The following is a 23185-nucleotide window of genomic DNA, read 5'->3' on the forward strand; positions in this document are numbered from 1 at the left end:
TAATATTTGTCTGATTAAAACATAGATTTCTCGTAGAAAGGGCCTAGCATTGTACAGAACACTGTGTTCATGTTGCCCACTCCCACTCAAAACTGGACAGATCCAACTCTACTTGACCAAAAAGGTCAAAGTTCCTCCATGTGGGTACAGACCAAATAAGAGCAAGAGTCCAACAATGTAGAATTCAGTAACTTCCTGTATTGTGGAGCCCACATTTATACATTTGAGCCACAGCATCACAGTATTGTTACCTCAGGGCATCAATATAACTTCCCTTACCAGCACACTGTCTAGATGGAGAACAATCTGGACTCACCAGAGAAATGAATCCAGATCAATATCAGTCAAATACCTGGACTATTCCTGATTGACTATCCCAAAAGAGAAGAGGATTGTTTGCGAAGGCAAACATAAGACTCTACGTAAGTGTAATAGCCTTTCTAAAACTCATCCCGAACAGTCACTTCTCAGTAGGTTTCTTTTCCACTGTATTAAAGGCAAACACTTCGGGGTGACATTGACCATATGAGGAGTAAAGACAGTATGTTGTGTAGCACATCTCTAGGATTGAGAAGTGCCATAGGTGCTGAATCTCTTTACCTCTCTTAAAGATGCTTATCAGTTAGGTATTTGAGTGACATATATATATATATATTCAACTGATGTACAGGGCGATACTGTGCAGAGTGAGTTAGAATCATAGAATCATACAGCACAGAAGAAGGCCATTCGGCCCATCATGCCTGTGCCGGCTCATTGAAAAAGCTACTCAATCAGACCCACTCTCCTGCTCTTTCCCCGTAACCCTTTTCAAGTATATATCCAATTCTCTCGTGAAAGTTCTGAGTTTTGAAAGATTTCTGCCTAAAACCCATAAACAGTCCGTACCAACAAGTATGCAGTAAAGATCCATTGACCTTTATTCCTTTCCAAGAGGTCTAGGCTCTCGCCTTATTTTCTGTGGGAATTCACATTATGTTTTGGGCTAATTTGTTGGAAAAGGATTAAAGTCAGCGTATTTCCTCGAGGATCAAAATACACAGCAGCCCGATCACCTCAGGCTACCAAAAATAAGAGGCAGGTTGTTCAACTTCAAATGTTGGGAGTCAAGGCCAGGTGGATAGTTTGTTTGTCCTGGATGGAGATCCACAGTATGGCAACCAATGTCCACTCTAATCTTTACATAGCTAAAGGAGTTAACATCTGTTCCACTGCTTTTGACTTCACTAGTCATGTAAAGCAGGAGAAATTGATCCTCTCACATGTCACTGTACAACTTGTCCTGCTGATATTGTTTATAGGCTACCAAATTTGATCCTCTGAGACAGCTCACAAGGTGGAATTGGACACCGAGAAGCATTTGGGAGAAGAGTTAGGGGAGATGACCCAAGGTGTGGTTGAAGGATACATTTGATGAGGCTTTTGAAGGTGTGATACAAGAAAGACATAAAATAGGCTGCTAACTCGCTTTACATTATCGCACAAAGTCAAAATCTACCCCATTGTCTTTACAGAGTTCTTCTGTTAACCTATATCTTCTTATACCAATGACTCAAATTTTCCATTTTAAATTAGTGAGTAAAGTTCCCTATGGCATCAGAAGGGTTAAAAAAAAAGTTAATATATTAGGAAAGGTTTGAGAAACTCGCGATGTGATCAATTAGCCAATTGACCACTGATTGGCCATAATAATCATAGGAAAACTCTTCTTTTAGTGTAGGTTTTTTTTATTCATTCATGGGATGTGGGCATCGCTGGCAAGGCCGGCATTTATTGCCCATCCCTAATTGCCCTTGAGAAGGTGGTGGTGAGCCGCCTTCTTGAACCGCTGCAGTCCATGTGGTGAAGGTTCTCCCACAGTTCTCTGGCCTCTGTCTAAACCCAGTACACGGCACAAAACTGCCTATAATACAACACTAACCATCACTAAAGAGTGCGTCTCAGTCACAGACAGAACGTCATACTGGTGCCATAGAAGCAGCTGTTCTAAAGTTGAGGTCAAGGCATATCGGGGGAAGATTTTTGTTTTATAAACACATTTACAATTTCACTACATTTAGTGCAAAGGAAATCTTCGCCCATGATTGGGACAGAGTAGGGAAGCTTTGCTCTAAACTTTTTCCCATGCTCACCCTGACCTGAGATTACTGTGGTCCCCAAAATGGTGACGTGTTCCATTACCTAGTGCTCACATCCATCATCTAGCTAGGCCAAAAAAACACTTGCCAAAAATATGAGACAACATGTTACCGGACATAAACAGCCTTATAATGTCTTTGTTTAGGGATAGATTCACTGTTTCCATAGTAACTGCCATTGTCCCTATGACCAGAGCATACAGTGATGTAAATTGTAACATCAGGCAACCCCACCAGCACCATCTCCCCCTACCCACCCACCCACCTCTGCCTCCCTACAGGTTGACTCTCATGAGTTCCAAGAAATTACGCAAACTCTTTGGAATTCATTCCCTGGCCTTTTGCTCCCTGTTATCATAACTGTTGCCTGAAATAGCCTGGGTTTTGGATCATTGCAGTCAGGAAGCTGGCATGGAATAGAAGGAGGTACCAGCGAACTCAAGCCTCAGACGGAGCCAGAATATCAGAACTAAACCGACGGGAGGAAAATGGGCCACAGCCTTCCCTTTCATAGTCAATGGGCAGGAAGTCTAACCCCGAGCCAAAGCCTTGCTTCGTTGGGTTAGTAGAACGCCAGTCTTTAGATAAGAATGAGAAGCTTGCATCGGCTTGGTGACATTGCAGATAGCCCTGCGATAATGTCCTGCAGAGGAGCAGTATGGTCCTTCCACCTACCCGCTCCTCATCTCAGTTGAGGTGTTATGAGGAAGTGCAAGCAGAAGCTTATTACTACCCCAGAAGGAACAAGGGAGAGGTAGAGGGTGAGGGCAGATGCGGGCAGCCATCTCAAGAGCAGCACTCGCAGAGGCCTGCAGATAGGTGACGTGCCTCCACCCTGCCAAACGATGGGAGACCACACACGAGCGATGCATAAGAAGATGAGAAAATCATTTACAAAATTGGAGGAAGAAAATGAACAAAAAAATGAATTACTGTTTGTTCAGTTGCTTTACTCCAGTCTCCTCATACTTTACACCTGTTTGTTTCATAAACGAATGCATATTCTGTATTCTACCCAACCACAAGAATTCTGTACTACCCTTAATGAGACAAGCAGACACATTTGCAGTGTAGTCCAATTGATCCGCAATGCTCTTGAGAGGTGATTCCCGCAGTGGGAGAAGTCCATTGCAAAAATTACTCTTGTATATTTTAGTGAAAATGTTGATAGAGTTTCTGTTTAAAGGGACGTTCTCACCTGAGGAATTTTCTTGTAAGGAGTGTTGCCAAGACGCAACCCACAAAACAGCAGTGACTACAAAAGTAATTCATCGGTTGTGAAGCACTTTGGGATGTCCCAAGGATGTTAAAAGCGCTGTATAAATGCAAGTTCTGTCTTTTTTTATTGCATCTGCAATCGCATCTGTTGGGGGCATCCAAGTGAACTATAGTCCAAGTTATTTTGTTCATCTGACTGAAGTTATAACCTGCTAAACCTATAGCCTGCATTAGCGAGGGGGAAAAAATGTAGGATTCTCAACAAGCTATTTGTGGATTATATGAATTTTACTCACAGACAGCCAACAACATAGAACATGATTAGGCCATTCAGTCCATCGAGCCCCTCGAGCCTATTAAATCAGACCATGGCTGATCTGTACCTCAACTCCATTTACCCACATTTGTTCCATATCCCTCGGCACCCTTACCTAACAAAAATCTATCGATCTCAGTCTTAAAAATTTCAAATGATCCTGCATCCACGGCCTTTTTGGGGGAAGTAAGTTCCAGATTTCCACTACCCTTTGTATGAAAAAGTTCTTCCTGATTTCACTCCTGAATGGCCCAGCTCTAATTTTAAGATAGTGCCCCCTTGTCCCTCACCAGAGGAAATAGTTGTTCTGTACCTACCCCATCGAATCCATTTATCATTTTAAACACCTCGATTAGATCACCCCTCAATCTTCTAAACTCAAGGGAATACAAGCCAAGTTTAAGCAACCTTTCCTCATAATTTAACCCTTTTTCTTTTTTTGGTGAATCTGTGCTGCACGCCCTCTGAGGCCAACATATCCTTTCAAAATTGAATGCAGCATCCAGATGGAATTTTACCAAGGCTGTATACAACTGAAGCATAACTTCCTCTCCTTTGTATTCCAGCCCCCTTTACATTAAGTACTTTGTCTTCCTGCTTTCTTTCCTGCTGAGCCAGATAACCCAGGCTTGGATCTGTCTGAGCTCCTTGACTTACCCGTTCGCATTTATTTTCACTTATGCATTTTTAGCAGCTATGACATTCCAAACGCTGTGTTAACTGTGTTTACAAAATATTACTCTGTCTGCGACTCACTGAGAACCTCAGGTTTTAATGCTTCAAGATGCCAACAGATTCTTGAGCAGCTGCAGTGTAATAGATACATTGAAGGTCTTCAGTTTATATTCCTCTCAACTGCTGAATAGAATTCATTCAGTGCAACGACACATGAAGCTATTTGGGATCTAGCAATGTGAACATAGTAACAACACATGTCTGTGGCCTACTGACACCAACATAACAATGGTGCGTGTCCAGGGCTACTTGGGGCCTTGCAACGGTAATGGTGTATACTTAATCTGAGGAGTGCTTGGACCTAGTGATGTGCAATAGCCACAGTGCATGTCTGACCATGTCACTTTCATTGCTCTGCCTTTGTCAAAGCAACTGTCTATATTAAACACATTAAGCCACAGGTGTCAACTCTAGCCCAGAGGCAGCATTCTCACCTCTGAGACAGTAGGTTGTGCATTCAAGTCCCACTCCAGGGACTTGAGCACAAAATCTAGGCTGACACTGAGGGAGTTCTGCACTGTTGGAGGTGCCGTCTTTTGGATGAGACATTAAACTGACACTCCGACTGCCCTCTCAGGTGGACGTGAAAGATCCCAAGGCACCATTTCAAAGAAAAGCAGGGGAGTTTTCCCCGGTGTCCTGGCCAATATTTATCCCTCAACCAACATCACTAAAACAGATTATCTGGTCATTGTCACATTGCTGTTTGTGGGACCTTGTTGTACGCAAATTAGTTTCCTACCTTAGAGCAGTGGCTCTACTTCAAAAGTATTTCATTGGCTGTAAAGCACTTTGGGATGACCTGAGGTTGTGAAAGGCACTACATAAATGCAAGTTCTTTCTTTCCCTAAGAATTCAAATAAGTGACTCAAAGTACCAGTATTTTCCTGCCCCATAAATCCATGAATACAATTGTGTGTTCGTACTTCGGAAAATATCGAACTTGTGACCTGACCTACCTATCGCTGTATCTTTGGCTGGTGGCTTTCAGATCCCTAATGGATCATTTTTCATAGCCTGCAGACTAACATCGACATATCAGTTCTGAGTTGTAATGGTTGAGATACTTACTGAAAACATCTCCTCTTTGCCGTGGGACCTCGTTGTGGATCCTGTTGTCTACAGGCGTGGCTGTGGTTGTGGTTGTGGTTGTGGTTCTGCTTGTGGTCGGGGTGGGCCTTTCTGTTTTGACCTCTGGCTTCTTGGTAATGAGCAGTGGGGTGGTAATCTGTGGTGTTCGAGGAGGGGTCACTGTGGTTGTTTTCCTTCGAGTGATTGTAGGGATGGTATTCTCCGTATCAACACCATTCAAAGTTCCATTGTTTCCGTCATTGGGTGGAATTGGTAAAACTGGGAATTTTCCATTGATTACCCTTATGTCAACTGAAAGACAAGTGTGACAGCGCCATTAATGACCGCTTTGTAAACTTTTTACCGAAACTCACTTTGCTCACTGTATTGCATTAGACATGGTTGTTCAGTGACACAACTTGTTGGTATACCAATTGGAACAGGGCTATGTAGCTTCACACCCACCATCTCCCACTCAACACAGTTTTGATCTTGATTGTGAGGTGAAGCACTGAAAGGCAATTCCTCACAGATATGGAAGGAAAACTGCAGGGGAGTCAGTCTGGGTTAGTCTTGCACGCCACCTTTTTACTGGTTTCCATTGCATTGGCAGAGGCCTTGGAGCAAGCTGCATACCTGGCCTTTGAACTAAGAAACTGTGTGTGGCAAAAAAGGGACGTGAAAGAGGGGAGAAAATCATTTATAAATGGTTATCCGATCAGTTTGTTGTGAATCGCACTTTTTTGAAACATTAGCTTATCATCCATTGGAACATAGGAACATAGGAACAGGAGTAGCCCCTCGTGCCTGCTCCGCCATTTGATAAGATCATGGCAGATCTGTGATCTAACTCCATATGGGCCTTTATCCCTTAATACCTTTGATTGGCAAAAAGCTATCTATCTCAGATTTAAATTTAGCAATTGAGCTAGTATCAATTGCCGTTTGTGGAAGAGAGTTCCAAACTTCTGCCACCCTTTTTGTGTAGAAATATTTTCTAATCTCGCTCCTGAAAGGTCTGGCTCTAATTTTTAGACTGTGCCCCCTACTCCTAGAATGCCCAACCAGCAGAAATAGTTTCTCTCTATCCACCCTATCCGTTCCCCTTAATATCTTATAAACTTCAATCAGATCACCCCTTAACCTTCGAAACTCCAGAGAATACAACCCCAATTTGTGTAATCTCTCCTCGTAACTTAACCCTTCAAGTCCGGGTATCATTCTAGTAAACCTACGCTGCATTCCCTCCATGGCCAATATGTCCTTCCAAAGGTGCGGAGCCCAGAACTGCTCACAGTACTCCAGGTGCGGTCTAACCAGGGTTTTGTATAGCTGCAGCATAACTTCTGCCCCCTTGTACTCTAGTCTTCTAGATATAAAGGCCAGCATTCCATTAGCCTTATTGATTATTTTCTGCCCCTGTTCATGACACTTCAATGATCTATGTACCTGAACCCCTAAGTCCCTTTGGACATCCACTGTTTTTAACTTTTTACCATTTAGAAAGTACCCTGTTCTTTCCTTTTTTGATCCAAAGTGGATGACCTCACATTTGTCTACACTGAATTCCATTTGCCACAGTTTTGCCTAATCTATCAATATCGCTTTGTAATTTTATGTTTTCATCTACACTGTGTACAATGCCACCAATCTTTGCATTGCATATAGTGAGTCTAGACCGAGTGCAGTGAGGTTAGAGGCTGAAGGGTATTTGGACCAGGATACAAAAACATAAATGAGTTCCCTTTTTAAAGTCATACCTCTGACATTATTCTCATATATTGCCACAATAAATTCCTATGGGGAAGCTAGATAAGTACATGAGGGAGAAAGGAATAGAAGGATATGTTGATAGGGTGACATGAAGTAAGGTGGGAGGAGGCTCGTATGGAGCATAAACAGCGGCATAGACGTGTTGGGCCAAATGGCCTGTTTCTGTGCTGTAAAATTCTATTTAATTCTATGTAATGTCTACATTCATAATGGAAACTGCCTATGTAAACTTGTCACGCTACAATTACACCCTTCTGCCAGTGGTAGTGCTGCAGTGCCTCCACTGAGGGGAGGATGTAATTGCAGTGTCACAAGATAACATAAACAGTTTCTGCTATAAATATTGACGTAGAAATCTATGGTGAAAAAAGTTGACAGGAAGTGTGCACAGATGCAAGATTTTAACAATATTATAATCATTCATAAAATTTTAATAAGGAACAACCCAAGATCTCAAGAGCCCATTATACACTATCTATATACTGCAAAAAATAATTTAGTGAAGTATCATTAGTACCAAAGGTTTTATAAACAAGACATTTAATTTATGAAACCGTGCCCAAGCCTTTTTCTGAGTAAAATAAAGAGAGATACATACAGAGAATGGAAATTGCAAAGTGAGCTTTTGTAAGTAAGATAAAGGCGACTGTGCACACAGTTTGTGGCAAAGAATGAATGGGAGCCTTTCTAGAACACACAGAGATTTCAGTCTGAGTGAAGATAACTGGGTACGATGTCTGACTTTTGGCGGGTTCCATTTTTCTTGTGTTAATTCCTTGAAGTAGCAAAATCCCAAATCTAACAAGGTAATAATATTTCACTTCATTTCAGAAGTACAATCATTCTGTGCACCTGTCCAATTTTATTTTATAATTTTCATCTTTAGAAACGTGGGGGAAATCGCATTTGCAGATTATATGCCAAAGATGAATATGTTATTGTAACAAAGTTTTGTTTTACTTGTGCGAGCAACACTGAAGTGGCAGCTGATAGGTTGGATTCAGACTGTAAGGAGATCCAGGTAGAGGAAAACCTTAGTGTGAATGGTTCATTCAACTTAGGAAAGGCTCTCATTATTGCGCCAACATTTTCTCCCTTTCAAATCTAAGATGGGATTCATAGAATCTTACAGCACAGAAGGAGGCCATTCGGCCCATCGTGCCTCTGCCGGCTCTTTGAAAGAGCTGTCCAATTTGTCCCACTCCCCCACTCTTTCCCCACAGCCCTGCAAATTTTTCCTTTTCAAGTATATATCCAGCTCCCTTTTGAAAGTTATTATTGAATTTGCTTCCACCACCCTTTCAGGCGGTGCATTCCAGATCATAACAACTCGCTGCGTAGAAAAAAGTCTCTTCATCTCCCCTCTGTTTTTTTTGTCCTAAAATTAAAAATAAGCATCCGAAAGACTCCTAGTTTGAGAGTTCTAAATCTAATAGTTAACACAGGTAAATGTGTGCACCTGTGCTGCCTTCTGAGGTGTCAGGAAGATGCCGCAACACAACAGGAATATTTTAAATTAAATGTTTATGATCATAGAACTTATTTTGAACAAAATCATTCATTTTAGGAAGTAAAGTTAAATCGTATGTTATTGGCTGCAAGGGAAAGAAATCATCAGAGCAATTTACAGCATGGTCTAAAATTTAAGGGCTCTTTTTTCTATCCATTCTCGGGATGTGTGTGAATGGGATCATAGGAAGAAAATGGCTTTCACAAGTAAAGTGATCCTATTATAATGAAACAGAAGATATTAATACATTTCAAGGTTTGAGCTTGATGGGACGAGGTGTCTTGAGAAATGACCAGAAAATTCTGATCTAGAATATGCACATTTACATGTCAGCCGTGGCTTAGTGGGTAGCACTCTGGCCTCTGAGTCAGAAGGTTGTGGGTTCAAGTCCAGAGACTGCAGCACATAATCCAGGCTGGCACTCCAATGCGGTGCTGAGCGAGTGCTGCCCCGTCTGCCCTCTCAGGTGGATGTAAAGGATCCCACGACACTATTTGATGAAATGCAGGGGAATTCTCCCGGTGTCCTGGCCAAAAATTATCCCTCCACCAACAGCAGCAAACAAAAACACAGGTTATCCGATGGGTGGAGGTAACAAACAGCAAGGGAAAGAAATCACTGGTGAGAGTAGTCTATGGGCCCCCTAACAGTAGCTACACTGTAGGGAAAAATATAAATCAGGACATAAGGGAGCTTGTAAAAAAGGTAATGCAATAATCATGGGCGATTTTAACTTTCACATAGGTTGGACAAATCAAATTGGCAAAAGTAGCCCTGAGGAGGAGTTCATAGAGGGTATTCGGGACTGTTTTTTAGACCAATATGTCAATGAACCAACCAGAGAACAGGCCATTTTGGATCTGGTAACGGGTAACGAAACAGGATTAATTAATGATCTCAAAGTAAAGGATCCCTTGGGAAGCAGTGATCGTAACAAGATAGAATTTCACATCCAGTTTGAGAGCGAGGATCTTGGGTCTGAAACTATTGCATTAAACTTAAATAAGGGCAATGACAAAGGAATGAGGACGGAATTGGCTAAAATGGACTGGGTAAACAGATTAGATGGTATGATGGTGGATAAGCAATGACAAACATTTAAAAAGATATTTTATGACTCACAACAAAAATATATCCCTGTGGGGAGGAAAGACTCCACAAAAAGGGTGAACCAACCATGGCTAACTAAGGAAGTCAAGGATGGTATCAGGTTAAAAGAAAAAGCATACAACATGGCAAAGATTACTGGTAAGCCCGAAGATTGGGAAAACTTTAAAAACCAGCAAAGGATGACTAAAAGAATAATAAAGAGGGAGAAAATAAATTATGAGAGTAAACTAGCAATAAATATAAAAACTAACAGTAAAAGCTTCTACAAGTATATAAAAAGGAAGAGGGTAGCTAAAGTAAACATTAGAGGACGAGACTGGGGAAATAATAATGGAAAACAAGGAAATGGCAGAGGAATTGAACAGATATTTTGTGTCTGTCTTCACAGTAGAAGACACTGATAATATACCAATAATAGTGGATAATCAAGGGGCAAAAAGGGGAGGGAGGAACTAAAAACAATCACTATCACTAGAGAAAAAGTACGAGGTAAACTAATGGGTCTAAAAGCTGACAAGTTCCGTGGACCTGATGGCTTGCATCGGAGGGTCTTAAAGGAAGCGGCTACAGAGATAGTGGATGCATTGGTTGTAATCTTCCAGAATTCATTAGATTCTGGAAAGGTCCCAGCGGATTGGAAAACTACAAACGTAACACCCCTATTCAAGAAGGGAGTGAGACAGAAAGCAGAACTATAGAACTATAGACCAGTTAGCCTAACATCTGTCATTGGGGAAATGCTAGAATCCATTATTAAGGAAGCAGTAGCAGGACATTTGGAGACCCATAATACAATCAAGGAGAGTCCACATGGTTTTATGAAGGGGAAATCATGTCTGACAAATTTATTAGAGTTCTTTGAGGAAGTAATGGGCAGGGTGGATAAAGGGGAACCAATGGATGCAGTATATTTGGATTTCCAAAAAGCATTTGATAAGGTGCCACATAAAAGGTTACTGCACAAGATAAGAGCTCATGGTGTTGGGGGTAATACTGGCATGGATAGACAGAAAACAAAGAGTCGGGATAAAAGGGTCATTTTCAAAATGGCAATCTGTAACTAGTGGGGTGCCGCAGGGCTCAGTGCTGGGGCCTCAACGATTTACAATATATATCAATGACTTGGATGAAGGAACAGAGTGTCTTGTGGACAAATTTGCTGATGATACAAAGATAGGTGGAAAAGCAAAGTTGCGAGGAGGACACAAAGTGCCTTCAAAGGGATATTGACAGGTTAAGCGAATGGGCAAAAATTTGGTAGATGGAATATAATGTGGGCAAATGTGAAGTCATCCACCTTGGGAGGAAAAATAAAAAAGCAAAATATTATCTGAATGGAGAAATACTACAAAATGCTGCGGTACAGAAGGATCTGGGTGTCCTCGTACATGAAACACAAAAAGGTGCAGCAGGTAATCTGGAAGGCAAATGGAATATTGGCCTTTATTTCTAGGGGGATGGAGTACAAAAGCAGGGAAATCATGCTACAACTGTACAGGGTGCTGCTGAGACCACAACTGGAGTACTGCGTCCAGTTCTGGTGCCCTTATTTAAGGAAGGATATACTTGCATTGGAGCCAATTCAGAGAAGGTTCACGAGGTTGATTCCGGGTATGGAAGGGTTGTCTTACGAGGAAAGATTGAGCAGGTTGGGTCTATACTCACTGGAGTTTAGAAGAATGAGAGGAGATCTTATTGAAACATACAAGATTCTGAGGGGACTCGATAGGGTAGATGCTGAGAGGATGTTGCCCCTCATGGGGTACCTAAAACTAGGAGGCATAGACTTAGAATAAGGGGTCGCCCATTTAAGATGGAAATGGGGAGGAATTTCTTTTCCCAGAGGGTCGTAAATCTTTGGAATTCTTTACCCCAAAAAGCTATGAAGGCTGGGTCATTGAATACATTCAAGGCTGAGTTAGACAAATTTTTGATCAGCAAGGGAGTCAAAGGATATGGGGGAAAGGCAGGAAAGTGGAGTTGAGGTAAAAATCAGATCAGCCATGATCTCATTAAATGGCGGAGCAGGCTCGAAGGGCCAAATGGCCTACTCCTACTCCTATCTCTTATGGTCTTATGATCGTTATCTCATTGCTGTTTGTGGGATCTTGCTGTGTGCAAATTGGTTGTCACGTTTCCCTACACTACAATAGTGATTATACTTCAAAAGTATTTAATCGGCTGTGAAGCACTTTGGGGCGTCCTGTGAATTGAATATTACTGTATAAAGGCAAGTTCTTTCTTTATGATATATTTGAGTTATCAACAAGGCAAACCTGATCGGAATCTAAGCAACAATTCCAAGACACGAGGGACACTTTAACAGAGTCCTCTGCTTGAGCTGATATACATACATGTGCAGCTGTAACCGCTGCCCCTGTAGCCAGTCATACACTTGCATTTGTACAAGCCTGGTGTGTTCTGACAAGTAGCAAAGACACTACACTTATGTGTCCTCCTGGAACACTCGTCGACATCTAGAATGAAGAGGAATAAATGGGTCAATGTAGTCTTTCATCCTGCAGAAATATCACAATCACATGTTTGCTAATTATATAGACTTACATAGAATTTACAGCGCAGCAGCAGGTCATTTGGCCCAACAGGTGTTTATGCTCCACATGAGCCTCCTCCCTCCCTAATTCATCTAACCCTATCAGCATATCCTTCTGTTTCTTCTCCCTCATGTACTTATCTAGCTTCCCCTTTAATGCATCTATGCTATTCACCTCAACTACTCCATGTGGTAGCAAGTTCCACATTCTAACCACTCTCTGGGTGAAGACGTTTCTTCTGAATTCCTTATTGGATTTATTAATGACTATCTTATATTTATGACCCCCTAGTTTTGGATTCCCCCACAAGCAAAAACATTTTCTCTACGTCTACCTTATCGAGCCCCTTCATAATTTTAAAGACCCCTATTAGGTCACCCCTCAGCCTTTTCTTTTCTAGAGAAAAAAGCCCCAGCTGGTCCGTTCTGGTATCATTATCGTGAATCTTTTTTGCACCTTCTCCAGTGCCTCTATATCCTTTTTGTAATATGGAGACCAGAACTGTGCACAGTTTAAATTCCATTTGAACACCAGACAAAGGCTCAAAAACACTCAGTTAGGACAAGAAGTAACAACCTGTCAATATAATAAAGACTGGTGCGGCATTATTGTTCCTTCGCTAGATGTCACGACCGCTATAGAATCCTATTTACAAGACATGCTCAGGACAGCACAGGAAAGGGTCTCATTACTATGCCAACTTTTTCTCCCTTTCCAATCTAATATTGGACTCCTGCAAATTAAAAATAGACATTGAGTGGGCTCTTAAATTGAGGATCCTAAATCTAATAGGTAAAGGTGTGCACCTGTGCTGTCATTCAGAGGTGTCAGTAAGATAGCCACAACACGACAGGAATATTTTAACTTAAACGTTTATGGTCATAGAAATGATGTTGAACAAAATCATCCATTTTAGAATGTAATGTTAAGTCGTCTGTTATTGGCTGCAAAGGAATTAAATCATCAGAGCAATTTACAGCATGGCCTAAGAATAAGTGCTCCTTTTTTTAATTCATTCTCGGGATGTGGGCAAGGCTGGTATTTATTGCACATCCCTAGTTGCCCTGAGGAGGTGATGGTGCGCCTTACTTCTTGAACCGCTATAGTCCTTGTGGTAATATTTACAGCGGTTTGACACAACTGAATGGCTTTCTAGGCCACTTCACAGGGCAGTTAAGAGTCAACCACTTGGTTGATGTGGGACTGGAGTCACTTATAGGTCAGACTGGGTAAGGACGGCAGGTTTCCTTCCCTAAAAGACATTAGTGAACCAGTTGGGTTTTTACAACAATCCGACAGCTTCACGGTCACTTTTACTGACACCAGCTTTATATTTCCGGATTTTAAAAAAAAACTCAATTCAAATTCTCAAACTGCCACGATGGGCTTTGAACTCGCATTCTCCGGATTAGAATCATAGAAAATTTACGGCACAGAAGGACGCCATTCGGCCCATCAAGTCTGCACCGGCCGAAAACGAGCCACCCAGCCTAATCCCACTTTCCAGCACTTGGTCCGCAGCCTTGTAGGTTACAGGACTTCATGCGCACATCCAAGTACTTTTTAAATGAGTTGAGGGTTTCTGCCTCTCCCACCCTTTCAGGCAGTGAGTTCCAGACCCCCACCACCCTCTGGGTGAAAAAAATTTTCCTCACCTCCCCTTTAATCCTTCTACCAATCACTTTAGATCTATCCCCCCTGGTTATTGACCTCTCTGCTAAGGGAAATATCCTATCAATTCTATCTAGGCCCCTCATAATTTTATACACCTCAATTAAATCACCCCTCAGCCTCCTCTGTTCCAAAGAGAACAATCCCAGCCTATCCAATCTTTCCTCATAGCTAAAATTCTCCAGTCCTGGCAACATCCTCTTAAATCCCCCTTGTACCCTCTCCAGTGCAATTACATCCTTCCAGGCCTCTGGATTGTTAGTCCAGTAGCATAAATATCACACTATCATGCTCAAGCCCACAAATTCTGGGCCACCCTCTAGTGACTGTTTGTGGAATAGCGCCAGGAGAGGCCTGGGAGCCAGTGGACCACCGATCATCTCAGCTGGAGGATGATGTGCATGGTTCAGGGAAAACCTGGAGAGAGGGATCAAACTAACATGTGAAGGGGATTATGAAAATATAAACATGGACTACATAGGTTTAATAAAGAGGTCTCCAGAGCAAAGTTGACTATATAAGTGTGTGTGTGTATTGTATTTTCTTATAATAATAACTGCACTAAGCCAATCCACAGTTACAATCCCTCCATTGCTCAGCACAGAAGCTTGCTCATTTCAATTCCTCAATTTATTAAATTATTTTTAAAAATTTGATCTCCATGAGCAATGCCACGGGAGAGCCCCTAGTTTTTGATGACGCATGTGGAGCGAAAGGTAATTGTTCCATAAACTGCACAATCCTCTTATAGTTTCGCACTTTTTAATAACCGGCTTGCTGTGATTTTTATAGTCTACATTTTCTGCAATCCCTTCCAGACTCTCCAGAGACCTGGAAACTTGTGTAAATATAATTGTCGTTTTCACAAGGCTCGACAGTAGGTCAGTCAAAAATATCAACCTAGAAAAGTTTAAGTTTTACCCACAAGGGAACTGGATATATTTGCAGGGAAAGGAAAAAAATTGCAGAGCTATGGGGAAAGAACAGGGGAGTGGGACTAATTGGATAGCTCTTTCACAGGCGCAATGGGCTGAATGGCCTCCTTCTGAGCTGTAAGATTCTATAATCATATATATATATACACATTGCAGATATATGTACCTGTGCAGTAAGAAAACCCCTTAAAGATTATCACCAATGCAATATCAACGGGATTAGACAAAGTCAACATGGATTTATGAAAGGCAAATCATGTTTGACAAACCTACTGGAGATTTTTGAGGATGTAACTGGTAGAACAAATAAGGGAGAACCAGTGGATGTGGTTTATTTGAATTTTCAGAAGGCCTTTGATAAAAGTCCCACACAAGAGGTTAGTGTGCAAAATTAAAGAACATGGGATTGGTTATAATATACTGGCATGGATTGAAAATTGGTTAACAGACAGGAAACAGAGTAGGAATAAATGGGTCTTTTTTGGGGTGGCAGGCAGTGACTAGTGTGGTATCACAGGGATCAGCGCTTGGGCCCCAGCTAGTCACAATATATATCAACAATTTGAATGAGGGAACCAAATGTAACATTTCCAAGTTTGCTGACGACACAAAACTAGGTGGGATTGTGAGTTGTGAGGAGGATGCAAAGAGGCTTAAAGGCAATTTAGACAAGTTGAGTGAGTGGGCAAATACATGGCAGATGTAGTATAATGTGGATAAATGTGAAGTTATCCACTTCGGAAGGAAAAACAGAAAGGCAGAGTATTATTTAAATGGTGATAAATTGGGGAATGTTGATGTACAAAGGGACCTGGGTGTCCTTGTACACCAGTCACTGAAAGCAAACATGCAGGTGCAGCAAGCAGTTAGGAAGGCAAATGGTATGATGGCCTTCATTGCAAGAGGATTTGAATATAGGAGCATGGATGTCTTACTGCAGTTTTACAGGGCCTTGGTGAGGCCACACCTGGAGTATTGTGTGTAGTTTTGGTCTCCTTACCTAAGAAAGGATATACTTGCCATAGAGGGAGTGCAGCAAAGGTTCACCAGACTGATTCCTGGGATGGCAGGACTGTCATGTGAGGAGAGATTGGGTCGACTTGGCCTGTATTCACTCGAATTTAGAAGAATGAGAGGGGAATCTCATTGAAACATATAAAATTCTTACAGGGCTAGACAGACTGGATGCAGGGAGGATGTTTCCCCTGGCTGGGGGGTCCAGAACGAGGGGTCACAGTCTCAGGATATGGGGTAGGACATTTAGGACTGAGATGAGGAGAAATTTCTTCTCTCAGAGGGCTGTGGAAGCCAAGTTGCTGAATATATTTAAGAAGGAGCTAGACAGATTTCTAGACACAAAAGGCATCAAGGGGTATGGGGAGAGAGCGGGAATATGGTATTGAGATAGAGGATCAGCCATGATCATATTGAATGGTGGAGCAGGCTTGAAGGGCCGAATGGCCTACTCCTGCTCCTATTTTCTATGTTTCTAATACCTTAATCTGTGGATTCATCACCAAGGAAATAACTTAGCACCAGCATGTGTAGAATGTGTATTGATGTATTGAGTAGAAAATGAAAATCGTATGTGGTTCTGGTTTACATAGCAACAATTAATTAAACCATTCATCTAGTAAAATAAAGTAACAAAAGTCTCTTGTTCACATAGGATTCTGGGCTTTGGCACTTTGTGGAATTAAGTGACTGAGGTATCGAAGCAACAGAAGAAATAACAAGAATCGCTGTGAAATATTATTCAAAACAGAATTTTTTTTCAGGGGACAGTGATTATTCTTGAGAGATGTGCAGCACTGGCGAATGGACAGTGTCAGTATAAAGCACTTTGGACCTATGGTTCCCAAAGCTCTCCACCACTGAGGGTTTTCCTCGTGTCATGTCTGGGTTGTTATGCCTTGTTAATAACCGAATAGGATGACAACAGCTATGCCCATTGTTTAAGAGAGTCCTTCCGACTTACCTAGGCACCGATATTTACCATCGTAGTACCTCAGCTCAAAGCCATCATGGCATTTGCAGAAGTAACTTCCAAAGGTATTGATGCATTTACGGAATCGAGGGCACACAACTCTCCCGGCGGCACACTCATCGACGTCTGGAAGGGAATGGAGGAGAAGCTTATGAGCAACGCAGTACTGTCATGATAGTTCAGCCCATTATCACAGCTTCCAAGCTCTGCGAGGCTGAGCAGGGGTCACATCAGCAAGAGGTGTTTACCCTCCAAACCAAAGACCGACCAGTCATTGTAACACCAGGCCTAGGGCTTACGGCAAATAATTAGGCTCTAATCCCACTCTTCCGCAGTAGCGCTGCAAGGTTAGCGAGGTGCGGCTCGTGGTATGGAGCATTGGGTCTTTGGCTGATCTGGTGCCCGGTGCACCTGCACAGGCCAGGATCGAAGTTCTTCACTATCTGACCTGCCAATGGTCCAGCATTAGGAATTCAAAAACACCATTTCTTCTGTCACCTCTGCTGCTCTGGAATCCACTCTGAGGTAAATTAAGCTGATTCCAGAGTTCCAAGACAAACAGAATCAATTCTGTACATTTTTAACGAGGCAAAATCTGATTCAAAACTAGCACCAAACAAAAAAAAAATACAGGAGCAAGAGGTAAGAGAAGAAAGCAGCTCATCTACCCCACAGCGTGTGGGATACAGCTGCTCCAGGAATCCATGGGTGCTTAGCTGTTAAACAATGGCAGCAATTAAAGAGCTGCTGCCTTCGGGAATTTCGTTCTACCAAACAAGAAGTTTCTGTGGGCAGGTAAACTCCAGATTACAAAGACGCTTGTACGTTAACTTAATTGTGGACAAGCCCTCGACATACATACCCACGCAGGTCCTTCTGTCTGGTCCGAGCTGCAGCCCTGGAGATGGGCAGCGACAGCGGATCTCCCCCTTCACCTCATCGCAGCCATACTGGCAGTTTGCCATGGCGCACGACCGTGTATCTGTCAAAGTGCACGGACGAGTTAATTATTGCACAGCCATCACCTTCAACCTAACCAAATCAAGCAGGCAGCTGAAGTACCGGCAAGAAATGCTAGAGATGCACACATCGTCGATCAGCCTCCAAATGGAAAGAAAGGTTAAAGTTTCAGGCGGGATCGCTTCATCAGAATATTAACCTGAATTATCCCACTTTAATTCGCCCTTTAGCCACTTTAATTCTTCAACCCATTCCCACTCTGACCTCTCTGTCCTCGGCCTCCTATACAGTTCCAATGATCTCACTGCAAGCTCGAGCAACAGCACCTCAACTTCTGACCAGGCACTTTACAACCTACCAGCCTCAACATTGAGTTCAACAACTTCAGACCATAACTACCGCTCCCATTTTCTCAGACAGCAAGTGCTGGTAATGGTTCTGCTGTTGCCATTTACATCTCCTCGGGACCCATCTTTTGTTTCTTAACCTGTCCCATTACCACCCTCCTTGCCTTGCACCATCATCCCTTTTGTCATTTAATCAGTCCTGCCCTCTACCCCTATCACAGACCTTCCCCTTCGTTCTTTCCTTCCTGAGCCCCCTCCCCACCCCCCCCCCCACTTATCCCTGGCTCTGGCTCATCAAATCTCTAACTTCTTCCAGTTCTGATGAAAGGTCATCGACCTGAAACGTTAACTCTGTTTCTCTCGTCACAGATGCCTGCTGAGTGTTTCCAGCAGTTTCTGTTTTTATTTCAGATTTCCAGCATCCGCAGTATTTTGCTTTTGTTAAAATATCAACCTGTCATTTTCCCCTCAAAAGCTTGAACAAAGGCTGGGCATTTTCAGCATCTTCTGTTTAAATTTTAGATGCAACAATAACTTGCGTTTATAGGGCGCCTATAATGTAGAGGAATGGCCCAAGGCGCTTCACAGAAGCACTATCAGACCAAGAAAAAAATCATCAACTGAGCCAAAGAAGGGGTAACTATTTGGAGGGGTAACTAAAATCTTGGTCAAAAAGGTGAGTTTTAAGGAGAATCTTACAGGAGGAGAGGGAGGTGGAGAGGTTTAGGGAGGGAATTTTAGAGCATAGGGCCTAGACAGCTGAAGGCACAGCCACCAATGGTGGGGAGAAAGGAGTTCTTTTTTCCTGCACTAAATGTTTGTGTGACAATTAGATACAAATATCGATTCTCTTAAGAGTACAACAGCCAGTTCAGACACCTAGCACTTTTACTAGAATTAATAGGAACTTTATTGTATAGAGGAAACGAGGAGAAATTTTTTTATGCAGCGAGCTGTTACGATCTGGAATGCACTGTCTGAAAGGGCGGTGGAAGCAGATTCAATAGTAACTTTCAAAAGGGAATTAGATAAATACTTGAAAAAGAGAAATTTGCAGGTCTATGGGCAAAGAGCAGGAGGAGTGGAACTAATTGGATAGCTCTTTCAAAAAGCCAGCACAGACACAGTGGGCAAAAGGCCTCCTTCTATGCTGTGATAGTCTATGAATGTTTTTTTTTTGTTCTGTTTGCTTCCGGGGACTTAATTTTAGTTTTTATTATGAGATTGGGGGGGGATTTCACTTGTGGTTTGGGGATTGCATTCTAAGATTCTGTCCATTTACAATTGGGCTCATTGTTTGTAGTGACTCCATGGGTCGGTATTCTGGGATCTTTACTTGGTACTTTGGGAATCAAACTCTGTGATTCTGTACATTTTTCCATTAAACCTATAAATCAGTGGCTCAAATTGTCAAATGGTTTCATTTAATGGATCCGGTCAGTACTATTCGAACAGGAATCAGCAAGATATTCTGCATTATCATTTGTATAAGTTTTTGACACAAAAATACAGTCAAAAAATTAGATTACAAACACCATCCAAGCTGGAATTTACTGGGGCTGACACTCGAATCTTCTACCCTCCTCTCCTGGAGGCACTGACTATTGCAGGGAAAGTGCTTCCACAGATGCCAGATTTCCCTCTGCAATTTGCCAGTGGCCATTCCGGTCAATGAACATGAGCAGGCCATTCAACCGTAGGCTGCTTCTCAGCCCTGTCCTCCCCTCATCTCCACACAGGTGCATCTTCCTGTCAAAATCCCTGAACAGCGAGCAGGAACAGGAAACCCCGGCCCAATTTCCCCCCTCTTTAACCCAGGGGTGCTGAGGCCAATCGTAGCAGCCCCCCACCTGAGATCAGCTGACTCTTGAACAAACCAGAGCCTGAACCTGGGACCTTTCCACAGCCTGTAAGCTCAAAGGGCAGTGAATTTACCAGTTGAGCCATGGGAGAGCAGGATTTTAGTTCTGGCCATTTAACTTGGGTTTCAGACTGTTTTTGAAACAAGTTGAAAATATAACCAAAGTTTGTTGTGTTTGGCACAAGAAGAGGATCTTTGGGATGGGCCAGTCATTGGCCTGTGCTATGGGCCAGTGATTTAGACCCAATGTTGGCATTTGCACTGGTTATTTGAGTTGTGTGGTGCTGAATGAAGGGCATGGAGTGCAATACATTCCTTGCATATATTCCTTTCTGCACTATTAGCCAAAGGACGACAATTTCAGACTATCTAAAAATGTGAATGGAAACGTCCATCTTCACATTGTATTGTTGCAGTCGCACTTACATTAAGGCACCCTCCCCCCAGCGCGCTTCACGCCAACTCTGATGTTTGGTCACAGTAGACCTACTCCATTCAGACTGGAGTCAGGCTGATAGTGGATCCAGTCACCGCTTTCACTAGGAAAAACGGGCTGGAATTTATCGAACTTGAAGCAGCTAAACAAAGCTCCGACTCCTTCATAGAAACCAGAATCCAACCCAATAGCTTCCAATCAATGACTGTGCTACCTGTGCTGTGTAAAGAATGGTGCTGTAATCACTGACTGTACTTATAGTACCAGGAAGCACTGAATAGATGAACATAACCTTGGATGTAGCCTTCAGCTTATTGCAGGTTACAAGACTCACGCCACAGTTAAGCATAGTTGAGGGATGGGCATGGGATTGCATTAAGCAATCAAAAGCGAGCCACTTACTTGCACATGATCCATCAGACATGAGCATGTAGCCATTCAGACAGTAGCACTTGTAGCTGCCGTACGTATTCATACACCGATGCTTGCACGGCCGAGGCTTCATTCCACACTCATTAAAATCTGTTCGGAAAAATAAGCGCCACAGTTAATATCAACACAAAATCATCCCTTTAGTTTACAAAGATACGTCTGGTGCGGCACTGTGAATCTCAGAGTTAAAACGTCTTAGAAATTCAAATTGCTTAATTCTTCTGCTCCCCCATTCTCTCCTTGTAAGGAAACAGCCGACTGGTAGCTGGGTAGCTTTGGTAAGGTAGCTAATTCAATCATTATTATTTGAAGTGTAATAGTTGTAATGGTCGTGGGTATCGTAGCAGCACTAATGTAGTGCAGTACTGGAGTGTTTTTATAGTTGCAGTATGAGTAAGACTACATGATGATATTTTGCTATAAGATTAGATTAGGGATCAGAGATTGGGGCTTTGGGTTTGGTGTTTGATGATTGAATTCTGAGGGGGTGCACATCGACTTTGAAAGCCAGCACCAAATTCAGGAACCCAAAGTTCAGCTCTGCTCTTAGATTTGGCTATAGATGACTCAACACTGGGTACAAATTATCACTGAGTATAGTCATTTCTTATTAATTGAACAACCAGTATGTCACTAAATCCAATGATGTGACCAGGAGTACATAACATTTACAGCACATAAACAGGCCATTCGGCCCAACTGGTCTATGCCAGTGTTTATACTCCATCCAATTACCTAGATCAGGAATTCATAATAATTTGTCTGTAAAAAACCTCTCCTCCACAAGTTATGTGGTAAAGTGAAAGGCGGATCTAAGAAAGATAGATCGGAGTGTTTTCTAAATGGTGAGAAGCTAGGAACTGTGGAGGAACAGAGAGGTTTTGGGGTACGTGTACAGAAATCACTAAAACCTACTGGACAGATACAAAAAACAATTAAAGTTTTTTTGGTTTCTTAAATATAAATAGTCTTGTAGTGTTGTTGCTTTTAATTTACCATCATTTGATAATTAAATAATTTGATAACGATTTGATAAATAAATGACATTTCGTAGTACTTCTACAGCAGGTAAGTGTGTATAAGTTGAGCTGCAAGCATGGTGAATTCTGTAAATTATGCAAATATGGTAGAATATAGTAAAATATGTAAATCTTAGCAAATTTGCATTCACTTGGCATCTTACATTTCTCAATTAACAGGAGGCAATTCAACATTATAGTGAGATAATGGTTCAAGCTTTATCATTTCTATTCACCCGACAGAAACCAATATTCATCTCAGTTTTCAACAACAACACCTTGCACTGATATAGTGCCTTTAATGCAAAAAAAAGTCCCACAGCATTTAGTCACTTCAATAGAGTTGACTGCATTGGCACATTTAATTGTCCAGTGCAAGTATGTTATCAGTAAGTTTTATTACTGCAGCTGTAGTTTGAAGTATTTATTATAAATGAACTATTATTCTAGAACCATAGAATCTTACAGCACAGAAAGAGGCCATTCGGCCCAAGGGACCTGTGCCAGCTCTTTGAAAATGCTTTCCAATTTTTTTTTTTATTCGTTCACGGGATGTGGGCGTCGCTGGCAAGGCCGGCATTTATTGCCCATCCCTAATTGCCCTCGAGAAGGTGGTGGTGAGCCGCCTTCTTGAACCGCTGCAGTCCGTGTGGTGACGGTTCTCCCACAGTGCTGTTAGGAAGGGAGTTCCAGGATTTTGACCCAGCGACAATGAAGGAACGGCGATATATTTCCAAGTCGGGATGGTGTGTGACTTGGAGGGGAACGTGCAGGTGGTGTTGTTCCCATGCGCCTGCTGCCCTTGTCCTTCTAGGTGGTAGAGGTTGCGGGTTTGGGAGGTGCTGTCGAAGAAGCCTTGGCGAGTTGCTGCAGTGCATCCTGTGGATGGTGCACACTGCAGCCACAGTGCGCCGGTGGTGAAGGGAGTGAATGTTTAGGGTGGTAGATGGGGTGCCAATCAAGCGGGCTGCTTTATCTTGGATGGTGTCGAGCTTCTTGAGTGTTGTTGGAGCTGCACTCATCCAGACAAGTGGAGGGTATTCCATCACACTCCTGACTTGTGCCTTGTCGATGGTGGAAAGGCTTTGGGGAGTCAGGAGGTGAGTCACTC

At 42.4% G+C, this 23185-nt stretch overlaps 1 protein-coding gene across 2 annotated transcripts in view; it reads right to left on the reverse strand.

Moving 5' to 3' along the window:
- Positions 1-23185, reverse strand: part of npnta (nephronectin a) — a 71731-nt gene that overhangs the window by 27356 nt on the left and 21190 nt on the right. For both annotated transcript variants that reach the window (XM_067994441.1, XM_067994440.1), the window contains 5 exons: positions 21026-21145; positions 17882-18001; positions 17011-17145; positions 12226-12348; positions 5479-5790 (listed from right to left, as the gene is read on the reverse strand). In XM_067994441.1, the coding sequence (XP_067850542.1) occupies positions 5479-5790; positions 12226-12348; positions 17011-17145; positions 17882-18001; positions 21026-21145 (810 nt within the window). The remainder of the gene's footprint in view (positions 1-5478; positions 5791-12225; positions 12349-17010; positions 17146-17881; positions 18002-21025; positions 21146-23185) is intronic.

This window comes from Heptranchias perlo, chromosome 1, assembly GCF_035084215.1.
Source record: "Heptranchias perlo isolate sHepPer1 chromosome 1, sHepPer1.hap1, whole genome shotgun sequence".
Classification (NCBI taxonomy): Eukaryota; Metazoa; Chordata; class Chondrichthyes; order Hexanchiformes; family Hexanchidae; genus Heptranchias; species Heptranchias perlo.